The 22755-nt window shown below is 51.4% G+C and overlaps 1 protein-coding gene across 1 annotated transcript in view; it reads left to right on the forward strand.

Annotated features, from left to right (window-relative positions):
* The window catches only part of LOC146788953 (uncharacterized), a 70412-nt gene extending 64898 nt beyond the window's left edge, over window positions 1–5514 (forward strand). The window contains exons 3-4 of the mRNA XM_085630987.1: window positions 3636–4002; window positions 4523–5514. Coding sequence (XP_085487113.1) covers window positions 3636–4002; window positions 4523–5514 — 1359 coding nt within the window. The remainder of the gene's footprint in view (window positions 1–3635; window positions 4003–4522) is intronic.
* Window positions 5515–22755: the final 17241 nt, after the last annotated feature.

Raw genomic sequence — 22755 nt, forward strand, 5'->3', positions numbered from 1 at the left:
TGGTGGCTGGGAGCTAGGCTAGTGGAGTGTTTTTTGTCAGGGTTTTCAGGTTGTGTTGTCAGGTTTTGCGAGGATTTGTCGGTGTTAGCGATGGCTGATCAGGATTATCGAGTCCTTGAAGCCCTCCGGCTGCTATCGGAGGCGGGCCGGATGGACCTGGTGGTGGGTGAGGTCGCGCGGCCGGCGCGCCCTCCGCGGCAGGCCTCAGCGGGAGTTGCAGCGGCAGTGGCTGCTTGTGCTTCACCGAAGCGTTCAAGGATGTCGGTAAGTGAGCGGGGCCGTTCGCGGGGGAGAAAGGCCCCCGCTCAGTACGGCAAAGCGCGTCGATCAGGGTCGTATGAGGTGGCGGGGGAGGCGGGTGTTGCGGAGCATGCGGCCGGGTCCGGGGCGGGCTTTAATGTGGATGCCGCGCTCCTGTTAGCATCTCCCGCGGTGGGGGGTAAGCGCGGGGGCGGGCGGGTATCGAAGAAACGCTCCTCGTCTGGGCTGGAGAGCAGGAGGGAGGGGGGTCGCGTAACGTACGAGGCCCGGACTGCCGGCTTGCGGCCGGCTTCGTGTCAGGTGCGTTCGGGAGTTTTGCCTGTCAGGCCAGTAGGGAGGGAAGTGAGTGAGAGTGGTTCTTTTCCCTGGAGTGTGGGTGGGCTTGTGGTGGGAGGGGAGGCGGCAGGGGAGCAGGTGCCGGTTCATGTGGTTGGTGAGGGGTCCCATGAGGTGCGCTTGGGGGATGAGAGGCACTGGGTTAGTGGAGAGGCAGAACTCGGTAGCCCCTTGTTGTTCTCTCCAGTTTCTTCTGTTGGGGGCACAGCTGTATCGGTAGGGGCGAGCTCTCTGGGTGAAAGGGAATGGGCGCAGGGGGCAGGGTGGGGTTCGCGGCAGGTTTTGAAGGCACGGGGTGAGCAGGTAGTTTTTGGGAAATCGTTTTCTTCAGGTGGGGGGGCTGGCCATCATGCAGGGAGGAGGCGCAGGGGAGGGCTAGCGACATGGGGGGTAGGGGGGAGGGCTGGTTGTTGGACGTAGGGGAGTCAGCTGGGGGGCCTGGAAGGAGAGGGCCTAGATATATTCCCTTCGTGGGCTGAGGGTGTTCGGGGCCTTGCTGGGGAGGGTGTATCGGGGTGGGCAGGCGCTCGGGGGCAGGTCAGGGTGGGGGGGGACATGACGGGGGGGGGGTTTGTGGGGCGAGCGGTCGGGACGGCACGAGGTTGGGCAGGGCGCTGTCGGGGGGGGAAGGGTATAGGGAGGTTTCGGAGTCTGCTTTGGGGCACGCTATGCTGGAGTGGAGCGGGGAAGAGGACGAGGGGGTGTCTTCGCAGCTAGTGGGGGGGAGGAGAGCTGGTTTTTCTAGTGGCGGTTTCTCAGTTGAGGGTTGTTTGAGTGGTACCGGGTCGCGGGTACCAGGTAGTTTTCAGGGTCCCAGCACACCAGTCCAAACCTTTTCTTTACAGGGTAGGATACGGAGCAGAGCAGCAGACTCGGTAGGGCGAGGTGCGGCCCATTATCGCCGAGGAGAAGGGAGGATGAGGCCCTGCGCGGCACATTCCGTACCGGCGGGGGATCCCGTCGCGGCCAGCTCACGAAGGTCCGGCGCGACCTCGCTGGCCCCAACGTCACGGCGGTCAAGGTGGACGGAGTTCTCCAATGGGATGGATTGTTATGTTAATCGAGGTAGGGGGGAGGACCGGCGAGTACAGTCGGCTCCCCCGCGAGGTGGTTTTAAGGCCGCGGAGGCCGGTTGTGCTATTTCTGGGTCCGGTAAGGCCCGTGTGGTGGAATTTGCTGAGGAGAATTTGCTGGTGGACGAGCCAATATTGCTCGATTATGAGGAAGACAGCCCCGAGGAAGGGGAAATACGGGGTTATGAGGAGGGGGGACAATCTCATGTTTCTCGCAGTCTGTTACAGGTGTCAGGTGCGGCACACATTGCACAGCCCGTGGTGGTGAAATCCAAAGGAGAGCACGGCCCGTCAGCGAGGGCGCATCCTCCAAGGGATTCTTCTGAGAGGTCGGCGAGGCGGGCGGAGTCGGTCCGCACACCCTCTTTAGAGCCAGGTGAGAGCGCTAAAGCACAGGCCAAACCTATTATGGTGTCTGTGGGGTCTGGGGAGGAGGGGGGAGGGGGTGTGTCGGAGGGGAGATTATATAAGGGGAAGTATGTGAAAGATACAGGGGTTGGCACGGGGACGGAAGGAACGTTGCCGGGGGCCAAGGTGGAGAGTGGGTCAAATACGGAGACAGGTGATGGTAAGGACAAGCCACAGAGCAAAGAGTTAAAGATCAAGAAGCTCCCGTATATGGGGGTGACTAAGCCTTTAGGTGCCCATTTAATGTTAGCAACTAAGGAGCGTATTTGGAAGGGCGAATATGTGGAGATTTTAAAGCTCTTACATAGGGAGGTGAGGTCTAAGGAGGGCTCTAAGGAGGAGGAGTACGAATTGGCTAAGCGCCCAAAGGTGCCGCTGACGATTGAAAATTGGACGGCGGCATTTTTAATTTATGCCAGTGTATACTGTGAAAAGTTTCCCGAGCGCTGCGTGGCCATATTCAAGTATATGGATGTTATACGGAAGGCCCAGATTACAGGTAATGGTTACGCTTGGGCACAGAATGACGAGGAATTTAGGGCCCGTATGGCTTGGGATTCAGAAGCAAAATGGGGTGAGCTAGATAATGATCTGTGGCAACATACCATGGGGGCCGCACCAGGAGGTAAGATTATTTTTACGGCTAGTGGTCTGCCTCTAGTTTATCGTCCCTTTCAGGGAAAGCCCACCCGGGGTGGGAGGCTCAGCCGCATCACAGACTGGGGTCGGGGCATGTTGGGATTTCAACAAAGGCCTGTGTACTCGGGAGTATTGCAAATACCGTCACGAGTGTTCCAAGTGCGGCAAGCGGCACCCTCTCATCAACTGCTGGGGCGTTAGGCCATCAGGCGGACAGCAAGGGCAGCAGGCAGGTGCAGGGATGTCTGGCAATGCACAGCAGTCGCAGGGTGGATGGGGGGGTAGGGGCGCACAGGGTTCTGGGCCAAAGGGCTCCTACGCCAATTAAATTGGCTCAGCTGGAGGAAGCATTGGAGGGCTACGGGGATTTGGTGGCAAAACAGACACTTTTGGATGGTTTCACGTGGGGTTTTCATTTGGGGTACCACGGGCCCCGGCAGAGAAGGTGGGCGGATAATTTGAAATCCGCATCAGAGCACAAACTGGTGGTGCGTGAGAAATTGTGTAAAGAAGTGCAGGAAGGGAGGATGGCAGGCCCGTTTGGAGAGTGGCCAGTTCATAATTTGATCATTTCCCCTATTGGTGTGGTGCCCAAGAAAGAGGAGGGGCAGTTTCAGCTGATTCAACACTTGTCATGGCCTGAAGGGTCGTCAGTAAATGATTTTATCGATGAAGACGCTGCTTCGGTGTCATACTCCTCAGTTGACGTCACCATGTCACTTGTCGTGACCGCGGGCGCAGCTGCATGGCATGGCAAAGTGTGATATCAAGTCGGCTTTTAGGCTGCTCCCGGTTCATCCGGATGACTGGCCTTTGTTGGGTATACAATTCGAGGGTAAATGGTATGTGGACAAGGCGCTACCTATGGGTTGCTCGGTGTCATGTGCTCTTTTTGAACTGTTCAGCACTTTTTTGCAGTGGTTTTTCACGCATCGCACTGGTCACAGCTGGGTCACCCATTATTTGGACGATTTCTTCTTTGTGGGCTCTACGGGCTCTTCGGAGTGCCGGCATGCTCTGGAATCTTTTCATGAGCTTATGGAGGAATTGGGGGTTCCGTTGGCTCCGGAGAAAACAATGGGGCCCGATACGGTCATCTCCTTTCTGGGAATTGAGCTTGACTCAGTTGCGATGCAGGCTCGTTTGCCTGAGGATAAGAAATCCAAAATGCTGGCTTTGCTGGACACGATGTTGGCCCGACCGAAGGTGACAGTAAAGGACATCCAGGTGTTGTTAGGCTATTTGAATTTTGCTTGCAGGGTGGTAAGGGCGGGGCGGACTTTCTGTAGGTGCCTGGGCCGGGCTTTGGCAGGTCAGCATTTACCTCACCATCACGTGCGTTTGTCGGCAGGCGTGAATGAGGATCTGCGTATGTGGTCCGTTTTCTTGCACTCCTTTAACGGGGTACCATTGGCCAGGGATGAGGATGTGCAGTGGGATGTGCAAATGTTTTCGGACGCAGCGGGCAGCGATGGTTTGGCATTTATTGGCAGGGGCGATGGTGTGCTGAGAAATGGCCACAGGAGTGGAGGAATGGTGGGCGGAGCATTGCCTTTTTGGAGCTTTTTCCACTTTTGGTGGCTTTGACCATTTGGGGAGAGGAGCTGGCACATAAGAGGGTCCGTTTCCGTGTGGACAACATGGCGGTGGTGCAAATAGTCAATAGGCAGTCAGCCAGGGATGAGCAGATTTTGAAATTGATGAGGGTGTTTGTGCTGGGCTGTTTGCGCTATGATATTTCATTCAGGGCTTTGCATGTGCCAGGTGTGGACAATGACATTGCGGATGCTTTGTCTCGTTCGCAGTGGGGGAGATTCCATGGGCTGGCCAAGGAGGCGGACAGGACACCGACCCCGATGCCGGAGCACCTCTGGTCTGTCGGCAACGTAGGGTATTTCAACTGGTGGTAGGTTCTTTGTCTGTTTCCACTCGTACAGCATATGCATTGGCATGGAAGGAATTTTTGTCCTCAGGAGCTTGTAGGATGGAGGAGTCGTGGCGCAGTTCGGAAGATGTGGTTCAATTTATCCTTGACCTCATTGAGAAGGGTCTGTCTAGAGTCACTATTGCTGGGAAGCTGGCAGGGATTGCCTTTATGGGTAAGCTTTTTTGGGGTTATTCCCCGTCTGCTGGGGAAATAGGACGCAGGATGCTTGAGGGTTGGGCTAGAGAGCGGGGTGGAACCGTGATGTCTCGTTTACCTATTTCTTGGCAGACGTTAGCACGTTTGTTGACAGTTTTGCCTGTAGTTTGCAGGGATGATTTTGAGGCTGCGTTGTTTGCCACCCTTATGGTGTTCATGTTTTTTGGGGCGTTTCGGGTTTCTGAGCTCCTCGGGACCAAGGTAAAGCGGGGTATTCGTTGGCACGACGTGTTTTTCACGGACACAGGTGTGAACATTTGGTTGGCTAGTTCCAAAACAGATCAGAGAGGGGTTGGTAAAGGGGTGTGGTTGGAAGCGGGAGCCCCTAGTTGTACCTGTCCGCTGCGTTTGGCGAGGCAATGGAAGACACTATCAGGGGGTGATGGGGGCGATTTGGTTTTCCGGCACATCGATGGGTCGCGCGTCTCTGACTATCAGCTGCGTATGGTCCTGCGCAAAGGGTTACAGCATATGGGTTTGGATGGGGCACAGTTTGGGACGCACTCTTTTAGGATTGGGGCTGTGACTGAGGCGCATAACCGGGGTTGGTCTCAGGGCGAGATAATGCGCTTAGGGCGATGGTCATCAGATTGCTTTAAAAAATATGTGAGAGAAAATGCAGCTTCGGAGCCTGCGTCCACCTCTTTGTTATGAGTCTCATTCTTGTTTTTCTTTTCAGGTTCGGTGGCTGGGCCACACGCAAAGGAATTGACAGTGTGGATCGTGGGGCATTCCTTCGTCAAGTGGGCACATGTTCAAGCGTGCAAAAGTTATTTTGGGGGAAGTTTGGGTTTTAATGACAGCCTTTTTCGTGTGATCTGGAAAGGGAAAGGGGGCATGCTCTGGAGGGAGCTTATTCCATGTTTGAATAAAGCCATGGTGAGGGGACAATGCCCGGATGTTCTTTTAATACATTTGGGGGAAAACGATCTTTGTAGTGTGAAAGGGGTGGTGTTATTGCGTGCCATGAAAAGGGATTTGGCGTTGTTGAGGGAGCGTTGGTCGGGTTGTCACGTGCTCTGGACGGAATTGGTCCCGCGTAGGGTGTGGAGAGGGGCTTTGAATCCCAGAGCTATAGACAGGTCTCGAAAGAAGGTGAACGCGGAGATCTCCTGGTTTTGTCGTGATTTGGGATTTGGAAGAGTGACACACAAAGATATTCGTTTCGAAGCGGTAGAATTTTTTCGTGGTGACGGGGTACACCTGTCGAGGTTGGGCATGGACCTTTATCTGTTGGAACTTAGGGAGGTGTTGTCTCGGTGTTTGAATGTGCGGAATCTGGCTCGGGGTGTTTAAAGCTCTCTGTTGGTGGGGGGGCAGAAAGAGGAGGGGGTGGTGGTTTCACCGCACCCCTCTTTCTGGGTGGCGGAGGTTATGGTGAATTTTGGACAGTTTTACCGGAGGTTGGTGGAGTTATGCTGTTGAGTTGGGTTATCGTCAGGGAAAGGATAAGGTTGGTAATTTTTTTTTTTTTTTTTTTTTTTTTGAAATAGTTTTTATTGAGCAACAATTCGGTCACAAGTATGGGCCTACAACCACCCGGGCCGGCCGCTAGGTACATAAGGAAATATACACACATCAAAGTTGCAATCCGTCCCCAGGGCACTGCCCCGCAGTGGCTCAAGATAGGTCTCGAAGAACAGCAAGCGTCAGTCCAACAGTAACAGAAACAAAAGAAAAACAATAAAAACAAAAGGCGAGTTACGAGGGATACCAGTGCGGTTCAGGCTCCCCCCGGGAAACTCCAGTCAGAACATTTGAGCAATCCGCTAAAGAGAGGAGTACCGGGAGGCCGGGGACGGAGGGGGGGGGGGAAAGGGGGGTCAAGGAAGATGAACGTCCCTATGTAGTTGTTACAAAAAGCGCCAGGAACCGTCGAGGGTCAGGGGGACATGGCGATATCAGTGTCTACCAGGGGGGGCGCACAGATGCCTCCGCGATACGCATTCCATTGGCCCCAAATTCTACCCCATGCCCCCGGCTTGCCACGGGCCACATACACTGTCTTCTCCCGAAACATACACCAGTCCATATTCTCCTTCCATACTGACACGGTGGGCGGCCGTTGAGCGCCCCAAAGTTGCGCTATATCCCTCTTAGCAATCATGTTCCCTAGGGCCGCCCACCGAGTCTGAGCCGCGTTGTAATCATTGGGCTCCCACACATTCAGGACACAGCGACGCACCTCCGGCAGCAGTACAACCCCGGTGACCTGTCCCATAACCGTGTGGACCCGGCGCCAATAGTCCGCCACCTCGCGACACTCCCAAAGGATATGAAGAAAGGTGGCGCTGAGCCCGCAGCCTCGTTTACAGAGCCCGTCGTCGGAAAATCCCATCGCGACCAAGCGCGGACCCGTAACATACACCCGATGGAGAATCTTGAGCTGTACCAACCGGAGACGAGCCGGAATGGCAACCTCCTTGGGGGACGACAGTGCAGACTGCCAGTCTTCGTCATCCAATTCGACCCCATCCCCAGTCCAAGCCTCCCGAAGGCGCACCAGGAGATCCGCCCGGTGATTAATCAATTTTTTATAAATTAAAGAAATAGTACTATCAGGGACATGTCCGTCAAGTACGCGGTCCTCGAGGGGCGAAGAAACAGGGACCGTGGTCCCCTCCCCGAAGACCGAGAGCAGGGCGTGTCGAACCTGGGCGTAGCGGAAGAACTCCCTGTCGGTCAGCTCGTATTCGGCCTGGAGCACCGCGAAAGTCTTGACCGCGCCCTTGTGCCACAGGTCTCCCACTTTGCTGATACCAATCGTGTCCCCCTGGTCAAACCCCTTGGTGGTCCACAAGCTGCCCAGGCGGTCGGAGGCAAACAAGGGAGTAGCACATGTCATTCGCTCACTCCAGCCCGTGGCCGCAGTGGCAGCCCTCCAGGTCCGCACAGCAATCTTAGTAGGACCCGTAAGGGTCCGGTCAGCCAGGCGGGAATAAAGTGCCCTGTTGTAGTTCCCGCCGGGAAGCAGGAACTTGTCCATCTCATACGCCGGATTCAAGCCGGGCGCATACGTGGCGTGGTTGATGGCAGATAGCTGCGAGGCCCAATAGTACCTGCGAATGTCAGGAAGCGCGATGCCCCCGTCATACCAGGGGAGAGTGAGCTTGGCAAGAGCAATACGCGCCCGGCCGTTCCACACCAGTCTCCTCTGCAGGCTCTCCACCTCCCGAAAGTAGGCCACTGGGATAGCGTCAAAGGAGTTCTGGAGTGCATAGAGGAACCTGGGAAGGGACATCATTTTAAACAGCGCGGCCCGACCCAGCGGGGACAGGGGCAGCCTGCACCACCGGGCCGTGTCCTCCCGCAGCCGCCGAAGTGGACGCAGAAGATTCTGCTCGTAGCGAGCCACCGGGTCCAGCGAAACGTATATCCCCAGGTACTTAAAGCCGCTCAGAGATATTTGAATAGGGAGCCGAGGCGGCAGGAGAGGAGGACCACCAGCGATGGGATAAACGCAGGATTTAGACCAATTGATCGTGAGACCCGAATTGTTCCCAAAGGAGGTCAGAACGTCAAAGAGGACGTTGAGTGACTGCCGCGGTGAGGTGAGGTACAGGAGAATGTCGTCCGCATACAGCGAGACCCGATCTTCAAAGCCCGGGCCCCACCGGATCCCTCTAAGCGAGGGGTCCCAACGGAGCCAGGCAGCGAGTGGCTCCAGGGCGAGAGCAAAAAGCAACGGGGACAACGGGCACCCCTGCCTCGTGCCCCTGCCGAGGGCAAAGGGCCGAGAGACCCGCCCATTCACCACCACTTGAGCCATGGGTCCCGTGTAAAGGAGCCTCACCCAGCCAATAAATCCCTCCCCAAAGCCGAATTTATCCAAGACGGCCCAGAGGAATGGCCACTCAATAGTGTCAAATGCCATCGTGGCATCCAAAGAGACCAGCACGGCCGGCTCGGTGAGGAGCTCCGCCCTGGCGAGGACCCCGTGCAGACGCCGCAAGTTAAGAGCGGTGTTGCGGTGCGGGATGAAGCCGCATTGGTCCGGATGAATAAGGTCGCACACGACACTCAACAATCGATTGGCCAGGACTTTCGCCAGGATTTTAGGCTCTGCATTGAGCAGTGAAATAGGCCGGTAAGAGGTACAGCGGTCACGCGGCTTGCCCTCCTTGGGGAGAACGACTATAGTGGCCAGGCGCTGGTCGGCCGGAAGGGAACCCGCCGCAAGAGAGTCGCGGAACATGCGGCCGAGGAAGGGCGCAAGCTTATCAGGACGCAATTTGTATAGTTCAATGGGCAGACCGTTAGGACCCATAGCCTTGCCCGAGCGAAGGGAACGAATCGCGGTCGCTATTTCATCCGACGTTAAGGGGGCGTCCAGCCGCTCCCGGTCCTCAACGGACAGGCCGGGCAGAGCAATATCTCTCAATAGGAGGCGAGAGTCATCTTCGTCCCTGTCAGTCACCGGGGAGTACACCGCCCGGAGGTGGTCAGCGAAGCATTCCACAATCTCATCCGGTTCAGTCACACACCCACCATCCGCAGCACGCAACTCGGGGACCACGCGATTCACTCTCTCCTTTTTGTCCAGCCACGCAATCAACTTTCCCGCCTTGTCCCCCGCGTCATACAATCGGCCCTGCTGCTCCCTATACATAGTTTGGGCCGCGTCAGTGACCAGGGACCTATATTCGAACTGTTTCAGGCTAAGGGCATGTAGCCCGTCCGGAGTAATATTCGCCTCCAAGGCCGACTCCAGCCCCGAGACGTCAGTCTCCAGCTTCACCACCGCCTCGCTCCTAACCTTCTTGGCCACCACTATCTGGGCGAGGGCGTGTCCGCGTATAACAGTTTTAAAGGCTTCCCAAAGGGACAACGCAGACGACACCGACCCCTCGTTTTCACTGAAGTATTGGTCCATGGCCTTAACCAGGCTGTCACGAGTCACAGGGTCCCGCAGGTACCAGGGGTTAATGGGAGCTATCCGCCCTGCGGACCGCGGCCCGGTGTCAAAGAGAAGCCACAGCGGAGAATGGTCGGAGATACCACGCGCCAGGTGTCTGACCTCTCGAATCCGACCAGTCTGCGCCGCTGGCATAAGGAAGTAGTCTAACCTGGAGAGACTCCCATGCGCCCCCGAATGAAAAGTGAACTGGCACTGGGTCGGATGCAGTAGTCTCCAACTATCGACCAAGCCGAAGGTCTCCAACATCCCACCCAGCCATGACTGGGCAGCGGGGAGGGTCCTCGGTGGGTGACGATCCAGTTCACCCGAAACCACAGAATTAAAGTCCCCGCCCATGAGCAGGAGGCCGTCCGGGAGGTCAAGCAGCATTCGACCCAAATCAGCAAAGGTGGAGTTCTGGAGGCCCGGGGGGACGTAGACTGAAACCAGGGTAAGGGGCTGCCCCTCCCACCTCCCAATCAGACACACATAGCGCCCTCTGTCATCCGAGACTATCCTCGTGATCTCCACCGGAAGGGAGGTTCGCAGGAGAATGCCCACCCCCCTGGAGCCAGTTGTGAAACCAGAATGGGCTACGAGGCGGTATCCCCCTCTGTGCATCGCATGGCAGACATTGCCGACCAAATGCGTCTCCTGGAGAAACACCACATCAGGGGTCAACCGGCGCAAATATTGCAGTACAACACCCCGCTTAATACGGTCCCCCAACCCATTGACGTTCCACGACATAAGCCTCAACCCGTCTCCCCCCATCCCCTCCAATAGAGCAAGAAGCCCCCAGCCCGCAGCACCGCTCCCAAATATGGATAAAAATCAATTCCTCGCCCTGTAAACAAAAAACACACAACTAAACAACCCCTCTTCCCCCCAAACCCCACCCCAAGTCCACCGCCCCCCACCCTGCACCCCTGCGGGCCTAAGACCCCCCCCAACTTGCAGTGTGCCTGTCGCCCCGCTAACCCCATTCTACAAAAAGACCCCGGAGGAGGAAAGGGACCCGAACCCGCCCGCACCCCTCACGGGTCCTGGTAAAACACAGTATGCAAAAGAAGTAAGACCCAACTGTACAGTGCAAAAACGCAAAAGCAAGGACCAAAAGTCAGTCTAAGGGGACCCGTCACCTGCAGTGCCCCCAGAGGGCCCGGGCCGGCCACCCCCGTCCGGCAGCGAGTCCAGCCAGTCACTTGCGGCCACAGGAGTGTCAAAAAAGACTGTCCGCTCTCCATGCTCCACTCGAAGTTTCGCCGGGTAGAGCATCGAATACTTCAGGCCTAGCTCGCGGAGACGGCGCTTCACCCCCTGGAATCCCATCCGCTGTTTCTGGACCAGTTGCGTGAAGTCCGGGTAAAAGTTGACGATCGAGTTCTCGTAGCGGACCGGGCCACGGGTCCGTGAAGCCTGCAGAATAGCATCGCGGTCCCTGTAGTGGAACAGTTTAGCCACGATAGGCCTCGGGGGGGCCCCCGGCCGCGGCCGGCCGCCAGGAACCCGATGGGCCCGCTCCACAGCGAAGAATTTACTTAGGCCAACTGGGGACAGCTGCTGCAGGATAAGTTCCTCGACCACGAGGTCCACCGGGCTGCTGTCGGAGGACTCCGGTACCCCAATGATACGGATATTGTTGCGTCGGGCCCGTCCCTCGAAGTCCTCAAGCCGCCGGGCCATGTGGTCGTTGACCACTCTAATGTCCCCAAGCGCGGCCCGCAGATCCGACACCTCCGCACCCAAAGTGGAGGTCCGTGTATCAAGGGCCTGGACCTTCTCGTTGGTTTTAGAGAGGTCGGCCCGAATCAGGGTGACGTCGATCGCGACAGTGTCGATCTTACGGGCCAGGGCCTCATATTGCGTCGCGATAGTTTCCCTGATGCCCTCGATGGCGCCCATAATGTCCTGTAGGGAAGGTTCCGCAGCGACGGTCGTGCCTCCCCCCGCAGCATCCGGGGAGAGGCCAGCAGCGCCAGGGGACCCCCTGCCCTGGGTATAGCGGTCCATGTTGTTGCTCTGGACCGCTCCCCCGCGTAGTGAGGCCTTGGTCTTGCGCCCCTCCGGTCCCCCTTTGCCCGCCATGTGAGCGCCGTCACTCAATGGGACCTCCGATCGAGAGGTGCACGGGTGCCAGAGAAAGGATCACAAACTGTCGGTGTAGGGGTCGGAGGCGTCAGACCCGTCCGTAGCAGATGGAAGCAAACCTCGGGCAGAGGCCCAAGAGGCACCCCGCCACCTTGAGCACGCACGCCAGCTGATCTCCTGAAGGCCAAAATCGAAACCGAAAGTGCTGAATCGGTGACTGGCACCGCGCTGAGGCCGCTGTTGTTCAATTGCAGTCCGGCCCCACGGATCACCTCCACCCCGGCCTCCTCCGTCGGGTGGGTCCCAAAAGTTCCGGCGACGATAACTCAGGATTCCCAGGTCCGATTAGAATTTTGGAAAGAGATATATAGTCAGCTGGTCTTCTTCTCTCAGATTCCATACACCAACTCAGGATAGTCTCAGGATTTATTCCGAGGAGCAGAAAGGGTCCGGGGAGCCCTGTGCTCACGCGACCATCTTGGATGCGCGCTAGGCTCCTCCAAGGTTGGTAATTTTAGTTCGGTTACACAGTTTGGGGGCCGATAGCTGTAAAGGGGCAGGCAGGGGAGTTTGGTTAACGGGAGGTTTGTATTTAGAGATTGTTGGGGGGGTTATACAGGAATGTAATGTTTGATATTGTGTAATGTTGTATTGTACGGGCGGGGGCGGGCTCGAAGGAATTTAGGGGAGGGGGCGGGGGGGCGGGGTTAGGCATGTTATATTTAGTGAGGTCTAGTTTTGGAAGGCGTTCGGCCAAGGTTTTATATTGTAATGTGCACCTGTTTCCAATAAAGCGGCCTTTTACACACAATACTTGGTCAGTGGCCTGCTTCCCCCCCTCCACCCCTCCCTCCCAAGGGGGGCTTGGGGGGGGGTAGGCGACCGTAGGGAGTCCCCACCCCCGGGCAGTTTGGGAGGGGGTGTGGGGAGGGGGGGGTCTAACGGCCTCGCGCGCCCTTTTTCGTATTTGGGCTCCTTTTTTAGCCAGATGTAGCCCAAATATAGCCTAAGTGTAGCCCAAATGTAGCCCAAATATAGCCAGGTATAAAGCACTGCGGGCACCTGCTCCCGGCCACCATTTTAGGTTTGGTGACCTGGTGGCTGGGAGCTAGGCTAGTGGAGTGTTTTTTGTCCCCTCCCGCCCTCCCCCTCAAAAAACACTCTCTTTTTCGTTTTCCCCCCCCTTTTTTATGGGGGTAAAATTTTAGTCTATTTTCCCTCTTTCCCTTTTTGTATTTTTTAGGCGGTCTTCTGGGGACAGGTGTGCAAGGGGTTTTTCTATGTTTGTGCTTTGTCGCTTGGAGCAGGTGCTGTGCGGAGGTTATGGTGAATTTTGGACAGTTTTACCGGAGGTTGGTGGAGTTATGCTGTTGAGTTGGGTTATCGTCAGGGAAAGGTTAGGTTGGTAATTTTAGTTCGGTTACACAGTTTGGGGGCCGATAGCTGTAAAGGGGCAGGCAGGGGAGTTTGGTTAACGGGAGGTTTGTATTTAGAGATTGTTGGGGGGGGGTTATACAGGAATGTAATGTTTGATATTGTGTAATGTTGTATTGTACGGGCGGGGGCGGGCTCGAAGGAATTTAGGGGAGGGGGCGGGGGGGCGGGGTTAGGCATGTTATATTTAGTGAGGTCTAGTTTTGGAAGGCGTTCGGCCAAGGTTTTATATTGTAATGTGCACCTGTTTCCAATAAAGCGGCCTTTTACACACAATACTTGGTCAGTGGCCTGCTTCCCCCCCTCCACCCCTCCCTCCCAAAGAGCCCTTGGCTGCGGCAGATGGAAGAAGTTTCTTGCGTCTTCACTCGCTCCATTTCTTCTGCTGCGGCCGAAAAAGGAGCCGTTTACGAGTGAATTGTCCCGAAGTCCTTCCGGCGGAGGGATTTAATGTTGGGTGCTAGCCGTCGTCTACGTACGCATGACGTATGCTAATAATAATCGTCACTTAAATGAGGAACGTAGAAAACATTTACACAGCACTGATGGCCTCACTCTTCTTCTCGCCTTTGCTTTTTACCCAGTCATTCTCAAAAAACTGGTTGTGCAGCTTTTCACATTGTCGGCGGCACTTCAACAGATGTTCCTGCCTAAAACCTGCAAAGCTGCACAACCACCGACAAGACAACTTCTGAAGACATCTATGATCCATCTTTGATTTGCAGGTTGTGAATATTATTACCAACATTAATATGTTCTTTTATGTTGAAAATCGTGAAAACTGAATTCTAAAATAAACTAAATGAACAAGAATGAGATGGGCACTAGCAATTTTTATTAAAATACCAATTCCAATCGTAGGACTTCATTTAAGTTTTGGACACTCGCCTGATGGAGGACCGGCGGCCATACTGAGAAATCCCTGCCTGCCGGGTGGACATCTCTATGCGCACGCTGCTGCAGCCGCTGCTCTGGAGGCGCAGGTGAATACTGAGCGGGTGTCATGTATGTTTAGCTCTGGTTGGACAGCAGTCTTTTAAGAACTCTTTGGAGCATTCCCTTCCTTGGTCATGGAAAACTTGGAAGTGGAACAACAAGTGGGTCAGTGGAGCCCACCTTTAGGCATTCAAAGCAGACAGGAAATGTGGACCCACTGTCTGTACCGTCAGGACCAGTTTTCCTTTCAAGTATCCACTCCAGGCTGCTCACCAGGCCCAGCCTTTGTGTAGAGTGATGCTCCTTGCAGTAGGGATGTCTCCAACTTGGAGAACCCACAATAGACATTCAAAGTGTGAACTTTCTGGTACTCACTGTCATCAGCCAAAGTAAAGAGTGATCAGGGGAAAGGCAAAAGGCCAGCCTCACCTTAGGAGTTCCTTTCATCTTGAACAACGGACACTGGAGTACCACCCTTCTACCCCATCTACAAAATGGCAGTGCTTCAGGAACACTTACCAGCTCCTCCCAGCAAAAGGACTAAAAGGACTAACATCATTTCCTTACCCACTTCAGTGTCTGGGTCTACTGCTTCCAGCTTCAGAAATGTCATCAATACACTTCCAATGTCTGGGAAATCAGCCTCACCCCCATCTAGTGCACAAGGCCAGGCTGGGGATTTCCAAGTGGATCTCGCAGGCCTCCATTACTCTGGTTCACTCATATACTTTATGCATGTACCATGCAGGCCACATACACACACAACATACACTTGGGATGTTAGTGCTAGCACTTTCTTTTGGGCTCCTCTTAATTTAGTTCTAGAAGTTAAATTGCTTCCCCGATTCCATTTTTTCACATTTCCACCTTTCTGCAAGGGACCATTTATTCCTGAATAAACAGCATTGGGAACAACAAAGGCCAGGTAAAGGAAGACAAAAGAAATGAAAAGGTGGTGGAAGAAAAAATGTAGGTGAGATGAATAGGCTTGACTGTATCTCAGCTCTCCCTTGCATAGGGATCAGCTGTTTAGCATTTATTGGCTTACGATCACTTGTGCAACTACAGAAAAAGTGCTTCAGGCCACTCTGACAGAACCCATAAAGCATCACTTCACATATTGTGATATCACTTCCTGTGATGTGGTGGGAGTACTTTAAAAGTTGGGTCGAATGGTCTAGAAGCAAAGATGGTCAGAAAGGGAATTTGAGAGTATATTAGGAGGTTCCGAACATGGCAGTAATGGTTGAAGCCTAGTGATCATGGCTGCATTGAAAAGGCTGTGATGAGAAAGAAAACTCTTCCACTTGAGGAGTATGACATCATTGCTCAAAAAGAACCTCATAACTTCCAGTGTTCATGTTCCTAAATCATTCCCCAAGTCTCCTGTTACATTGTGCTATATCCATACCCACACGTGCATGCAACTTCAATAAAGATACTCTGTGCGGATTCAACTCAAAACTAAGGGTGAGCAAAATCAGTTCTTTGTTCCTGCGAGATTGTATGAAATACCATCAAAATTTGTAAAATTACGCTTTTAGAGCCTAATAGGGTTCACCTCTATCTCACACGGATTTTGTTAATCCAAGCGGCCATTTCAGTTAAAACGTCTTACAGAATACCAGCAGGAGACTAGTTCAAGCAAAAAAGGTATTTATGCAACATTTTTGTTGTTGTTGCAAGAATGGTCTACTTGCAAAAGTTATGTGAAATTACATAATGTGATATTTCATGTAATGCCAGGAATTTCACGCAATACAAACAGCGCAATTAAAACTGCTCCCTGGTCCACTTATGGAAAAGGGTCCTAAATGAGTCAGATTACAACATTTGTATACAGCCAGACCATTGAGCAATTTATTGAGACACCACTGCATGTGCTTCGGTGTGATATTGCACCCCAGTTCCCTCACACCCATATAGTGCAGCAGAAGAGCCCTTGGCTATGGCAGGCGGGAGCTCTTTGCTGCTTCCTTCATGCCATTTCATCTGCTGCGGCCTTAAAAGGAGCAGTTTCCAAGTGCATTCCTCCTGGCCAGGGATTTCATGGTGCATGGTAGTCGCTTGTGACGTATCCTATTGCTTTCGCATAGTCTAGTGAATGGAGTATTGCGAGTGGTCCCTGTTGTTAAATGTTAACACTTTACTGGCTTGTTCTTATTGTGTGTATTGCTAGTTCTCGTCTACAGTGCCAGATCCTGAATATTTTAAGCAGAGATGTAACACAAAATGATGGGACCCCCTGCAGAACGTGATAAGGACCCCTGAGTCTTCCATATCTCACATATATTCATTTACTTTGGGCTAAATGGGGCCAATGGTGGCCACCACATACACAAAGTGGAGGGGCGGGGGAGCGCAGGAAGAAGCGCGGAAGGAAGCACAGGATGGGGTGTGGGGGAGGGTGGGGAGAACATAATAAGAACAATAAAACCTTTAAAGAAAGTTACACTTACCTGCTGTCGGCCTCCTCCCGCGTCTCGCCTTGGTGCTAGGAATTCCTTGACCCAGCAGACACTGCAGGCTGCGTCACAGACTCCCTGTCCAATCCCTGCACTGCTCTACAGCGCATGGATTGGCCTGAGCAGGCTAGAAAGACGCCCTGCTCAGACCAGGGGGTCTGTGGGGTTTCTCTAACTCGACTGTTGAATACAGCTAGAGAAACGTAAGTGCATATGTGAGTTTTGAGTCGGCCTGAGACAGCCAGCCAAACAAACATGAGCACTTGGGGTGTGCTCCTCCTCCCCGTCCCATGCCTCAGCCCCGCCCCTCGCTGCACACACTGGCTGAGCCAGCGGCTTAAAAACAAAACAATCCGGAAATATCATTTTATTTTTCTGCTGCTGGCTCTGAGCAACAGGGGCAACGCTCCTCCTCCATCGTGAAGGAGGTGCCCCTGAATGGGGCTTCCCCTCGAAGGGTTGGGGGCCCCCCTGCGCTGCAGGGGCTGCAGGGGCCTGTGTAACACCCCTGATTTTAAGTACTTCATGTCGGCTAGAAGAGCGACAGTGATCAAATCTACCTTTCAGACCAAAGAAAGGGCACATAACAACATAGGCATCACTTAAATAATGAACAAAGGAAACATTAAGATACCACTGAATTTGCTCAAGTTTCTCGCTTTTGGTTTTAGCTCGGCCATTCAGAAACATTTTGTTGTGCGGGTTTTCACGTTGTACCGGCGGCACTTTGACGCATCTTCATGCCTAAAATAAATTAAATAAAATATAACAACTGATAAGACATTGGGATGAGCAGCTGCAGAAGAGATTGTTGTACCTTAATTCCCTTAAGTGGGCTACGTCTGGAATTTACTACTATTTATCTTTTCAACAGAGATCTGTGACTCATGTCTGGTTTGCAGGTTGTAAATATTATTGCCACCATTATTACGTTCTTTCATATAATAATAATAATAAATTCTTTATTCGGTTTTTACAATTAAAAAACCATAAAAGAGCAGTTACAAATAGAACATCGCACATAGATTAAAGAATAATGAAAATTAAAACTAAACAATTATCAGCTCATATAGTTAAAACCAAGGTTTTACAAAAATTCATTTCATCTACAAATACTGGGATCAAACCGCTGCTTACAAATTATTCCTATGTTGCAGAATACATTTAAGGAAGTTAAGAACAAGATAACAGGTCAATTCGGAATCTAGGCTTTGAAGGCGTAGCATTGCCGGTCGACACTGTCTTAGTCCCCAGCTCTTTAATAAAGGTAGTAACCAGACCCTCCTGTGTGGATGATGAAATTTACAAAACAGAATAGTGTGTAAATTTGTCTGAGTTGACACTTCATCACACGGACAAGGGGTGGAAACCTTCTCCCAGCTGTTTCTCTTGGGGAAGGATACTAGCCTAAAAAAGGAGTCAAATCTAAATCTTGTTAACAACATTCTGTGATAAGTGCTAATCTGTAATGTCAAATAAGGTTGGATGGAGTAAGTGGCCTGAATTAAATTAGCATGAACAACCGAGGGTTTCGATGCCACGGAGGTCAGCCTCAGGGACTCCAGATGCGTTAAAGCCAGTTTTTTAAGTCCTTTCTTTGACAATTCATTAATTTTTTTTGGATCTGTGTAATAGATCTCCAAATCTAGATCCTTAAAAAAATGTTGTACATAGCACAACCATTGAATTGATACAGAATGGTCTATGGCCATTGCGTCCATCAGAATTTCTTGTGAGAACACATTGTTCACGGAAGACCAGATACGACGCCAGAGCAATAGCGGTTGAATTCTTATCAGGTCCTCAAGGTAGGGAATACCGAGCTCCAGATGAAGGGCATATACTGAGGAGCTCATTGGTGCTGCTAAGAGAAATCTTAAAAAGTTATTTTCGGCGACCTGAAGGGTGCTGATTTCTGCGATTCCCCACAGTCCTGCTCCATAAAGGGCAATTGCCTGGCATTTAGCTACGTACATTTTTAACAGCTCCACTGGAGGCCTTTTCCCTAGCCTCTGTGTAAAACTTATCAGGGACATTGTTGCTCTTTTTAACAAGTGACATCTGGCCTCCACTGCTGCTCTCCAGCTAAGCCTATCATCAATCATTATCCCCAAATAGCAGTACTTCGTAGTTACCTCAAGTTTTTGCTCTTTAAGAAAAATATTCTTTACACATTTTTTGGCTCGCCCGGCTACCATGACAAATGTTTTTTTCACGTTAACCTGTAAATCCAGGCTACCCATGAACTCAACGTATCTATTTAGGGATTTTTGCAGTTCGCGTGGGGTGCGGGCCAAAATGACCGCGTCGTCGGCGTAGAGCAAGGCGGGTATCAATCGCCGTTTGACCCGGGGTAGGTCCAGAGCCCCCCTCAACATCTCCGCCTCTAGGCCATTTGTGTAGAGGGAGAAGAGGAAGGGGGCAAGGACACATCCCTGCCTGACGCCTCGCTCCACTCCGAACGGCGTAGTCAATTCACCCTTTGTGCCAAAACGCACCCTAGCGGTGGCACCCGAATATAGTTCTCTCATAAAATCTACGAGAGATGAGTCCACTCCCATCAGTAACAAGATATTCCAAAGTTTCGTATGTGAAACGCAGTCAAAGGCGGCAGATAAATCTACGTATACCATATACACAGTTTCTTTTTTTCCTTGGCAGTATTTTCCCAGGATCAGACTGAGGTTCAGGGCCTGCTCTACCGTTCCAAACCCCTCCCGGAATCCAAATTGAAGGTCTGAAATAATGTGTCCCTCCTCTGCCCACTGCTGTAGTCGTTCAAGAACGATTCTACCGACCACTTTGCCTAGCGAATCTAAAAGGGAAATGGGACGATAACAATTGACATCTTGGCGGTCACCTTTTTTAAAAATTGGGACCATGATAGACTTTGTCCAAGAGTCCAACAGTCCCACTTTTGCCACTGCTATGCATACTCTAGTTAAAATGGGGGTCCAGAGGTCCGGGTTAAATTTAAACAAGTCTACTGGGACCCCATCGGGGCCTGGAGCTTTCCCGCTTTTGCTAGCATTCAAAGCCGCTATAACTTCAGCGATATCAAAAGTTAGGGAGATGGGATAGTTGACGTTTGGAAGACTATGTTCTATTCTTTTACTGGTATTTACTGGGTTTTTAAAAATTTTTGAAAAATGTGCCACCCACGTAGCCTCATCGATAGCCACTTCTATCTTAGGGGTGTCTGCGCCCAAGAGATATGGAGTTTTAACAGTACGCCAAAAAGCCAAACTATCCTTAGATACAGCGCTAGTGTGCAAATCATCCCACAGTTTCATTTTTAATTCAGTGATTCTTTGCTTCCGTGCGGAGACATATTGACGCCTCAGCATTTGAATTAATTCTGAATCTCTCACTGTTTTTTTTAGTTCCTTTTTTAAGTTGGACAGGGCCGTGGTACAGGAATGATTAAACCATCCTTTTTTGATCGAGGGTGACCTCCTAGATGTTATTGTAAGAAGTTCCTTAATCTTTTCCAGTATTAGTAGAAAGTTGGTTAAAACAGCTTCTTCAGGTAACGTTGGATCAAGGCAATTGGTTATATTTACATATGACTCCATTACCAATTTCGCCGTGATTATCTCCGGATCCAGCGTCTCCCACTTTACTGTATAACCATTTGTCCTGCCCAACTCCAATTTATTTTGAGCGAGCATAGAGGCGATTACACTAGTTTCCGGTTGTCCCTTCAATTGTTGGAGTTCTAGTCTAAGAGCGGAGTGGTCACTAAAAGTATTTAGCAGTACCTCAAAGGACCTTACTCGGGGTAATAAGCCTGGGGAGAGAAGAATATAATCTACTGTAGTGCTGAAGCCCCTACCCACATACGTTGGTTGTAAAAAGTTAGAGTCCGGGATCAGTTTGTTTACTATTTCCAGTTCTAAATCAACCAGCATATTGTTCATTGCAATCCCCGTTTTACTATGATTAAAGTGCATGATAGGAGCGTTCTCTTCATCCACAATTCCACATCTATTTTTCCCGACATGAGGGCATGGGTGGATATTTAAATCTCCTCCACATATAAGGTGGACTGGCCCCTTACCACGTGGAGAGTTATGACCCAATTTCTCCTTAATTAAATTGATGAGAGACAAAAATTGTTCCTCGTCAAGATTATTATAGACATTGAGCAAAAGAATGGGCTCACATTTATTATAGAGGAGCTTTAATAGTTGGAAATTTGGATCAGACAGCACCAAGGATGTTTTGAGATCATTGATTGTGTTGGCAATATATGTAGTCAACCCTCCCTTGGGTCTTCCAAAACCGCCCCCCAACGCTGGCGTAAAATACGTTTTATAGCCAGGGAGGTGAAGCTCTATCAGGGACCAAGTCTCCTGGAGACATATGATATTCCCCCCTTCCAAAAAATGTATCAATGAGCCGTCTTCGATTTTTGAACGAAGCCCTGCTATATTCCAGAAAAAAATGGATAGAGAATGCAAATCTACATTATGCACTGTTTCTTGGATTGAGGAATCCATAGTGGAATTAGATGTTAATTGGGAAGAGCTATGATCGATGGATTTGAAATTAGTTGATGGTCAATCGACCATTTCAAGAACACTAAATCTGTTGTCCGTGGGAAACCCAAACCAGGTTTCCCTTTGGGTTGGCTCTCTATTTAACATCCGCAATTGATGGAAGCCCCAGTCGTCATTTCCTCTTCCCCGAAATTGTGGGCCTGGATTTGTCCTATAACCACCATGCTCATGGTAACGGGGGCCCACTGTGTTCCAACGATTGAAATAATTATCGTGGACTGGGGCTTTAGTTTCCCAATAAGGAGCATTGGTGAATTGAGCATCCCTGGGCGACCTGGAGGGATAAAAAAAAGGAGAGACGTCTAATACCTATTTCGCCCTGGGTGTTTGGACGCTCCCAAGAACATATATGGTCCACCACCCATGGGTGGTCAAAGGAAATCAAAATACAGTCGCCCGGAATTGATTTCCTACTATTTCCCACCCACGGGGTTCTACGGACCATCAAGATCCTAGATGACCCAGGTTCAGTAATGGGACAGTTGTTATTTAACCAAAACTGCACCTTATTTTTCAGTGACCAGGTAGTTTCCACGACGTGATCTTCTAACTCGGGAACTCCTACCATAACTACCACATAGGGGCTTGCTTCTGGAGGTAGGTCAACTGCCAACCTTTTTTTGCAGCCCCTCGTGTTAGCCATGGTGTGATCAGTTGTTACTTGGTTAGGGACCTGTTTGTTTTGTTGGAGCGTCTTTTTTCCCTTGAAAGGGGAGTTTTTTGGCCCTGGCTTCGCTGCTCCCAAAACATTATTCTGAGAAGGATGACAAATGTTGGAGTTAGCAATAGGATCTTCTGTTCGCTCTATAATGGTTGTTTCGGGACGTGGTGATTTAGATGTAGAATCAGAAGGGGCATTTTTAGAGTTTTTTTTTTCCGTATATGACACCTTTTGAGGGGGAGGTTTGATACTTTTCTCTTTTTGTTTATCCCCCCCCCTATTACTTGTTTTGGTTTCGTGATGTCAATAAGGAGCTGTAATTGTTGTTCCATCCGAGACAACCTTAATTCGAGTGGGGTAATGGTAATTTTTAGAAGGTCTGCTATGTTGGCTATTGACACAGGGTTAAAATTGTCTCTTTGCAGGTAAATAGGTGAAGAAGAACTCGAGTTAAGTACGCTAAGCGAATCTAAATTTTCATGGGTGGGCTGATTAATGACTGATTTACAAGGGTGGGGATTGTCAGATGTGGGTGTTGAAGGTTTTGGTTCGTCTAGGGTACTGGAGTCATGAGGGATCGATTTATTAGGTTTTGTTCTTCTTTTACTAATTGCCCCCTCCCTTTTCCCTCTAGTAATTCTTATTTCTTCCGGAGTTATTTCGGGGATTAGTACTGGCGATTTTTCTAAATCAAGACTTAATTGAAAATCGGAAAGTTGTGAAGCTGAAAGATCTACATTATTTGGTAGACTTCTCCTACCTGTGGGAGAGGGGCCACAGCCCCCAATTCGGCGGGACTCGGGGGTTTTTGCATTCTTCAAGTTTCCCATGGATGACCGCTTTGCCAGG

This window comes from Triturus cristatus, chromosome 10 (genome assembly GCF_964204655.1).
Source record: "Triturus cristatus chromosome 10, aTriCri1.1, whole genome shotgun sequence".
NCBI lineage: Eukaryota > Metazoa > Chordata > Amphibia > Caudata > Salamandridae > Triturus > Triturus cristatus.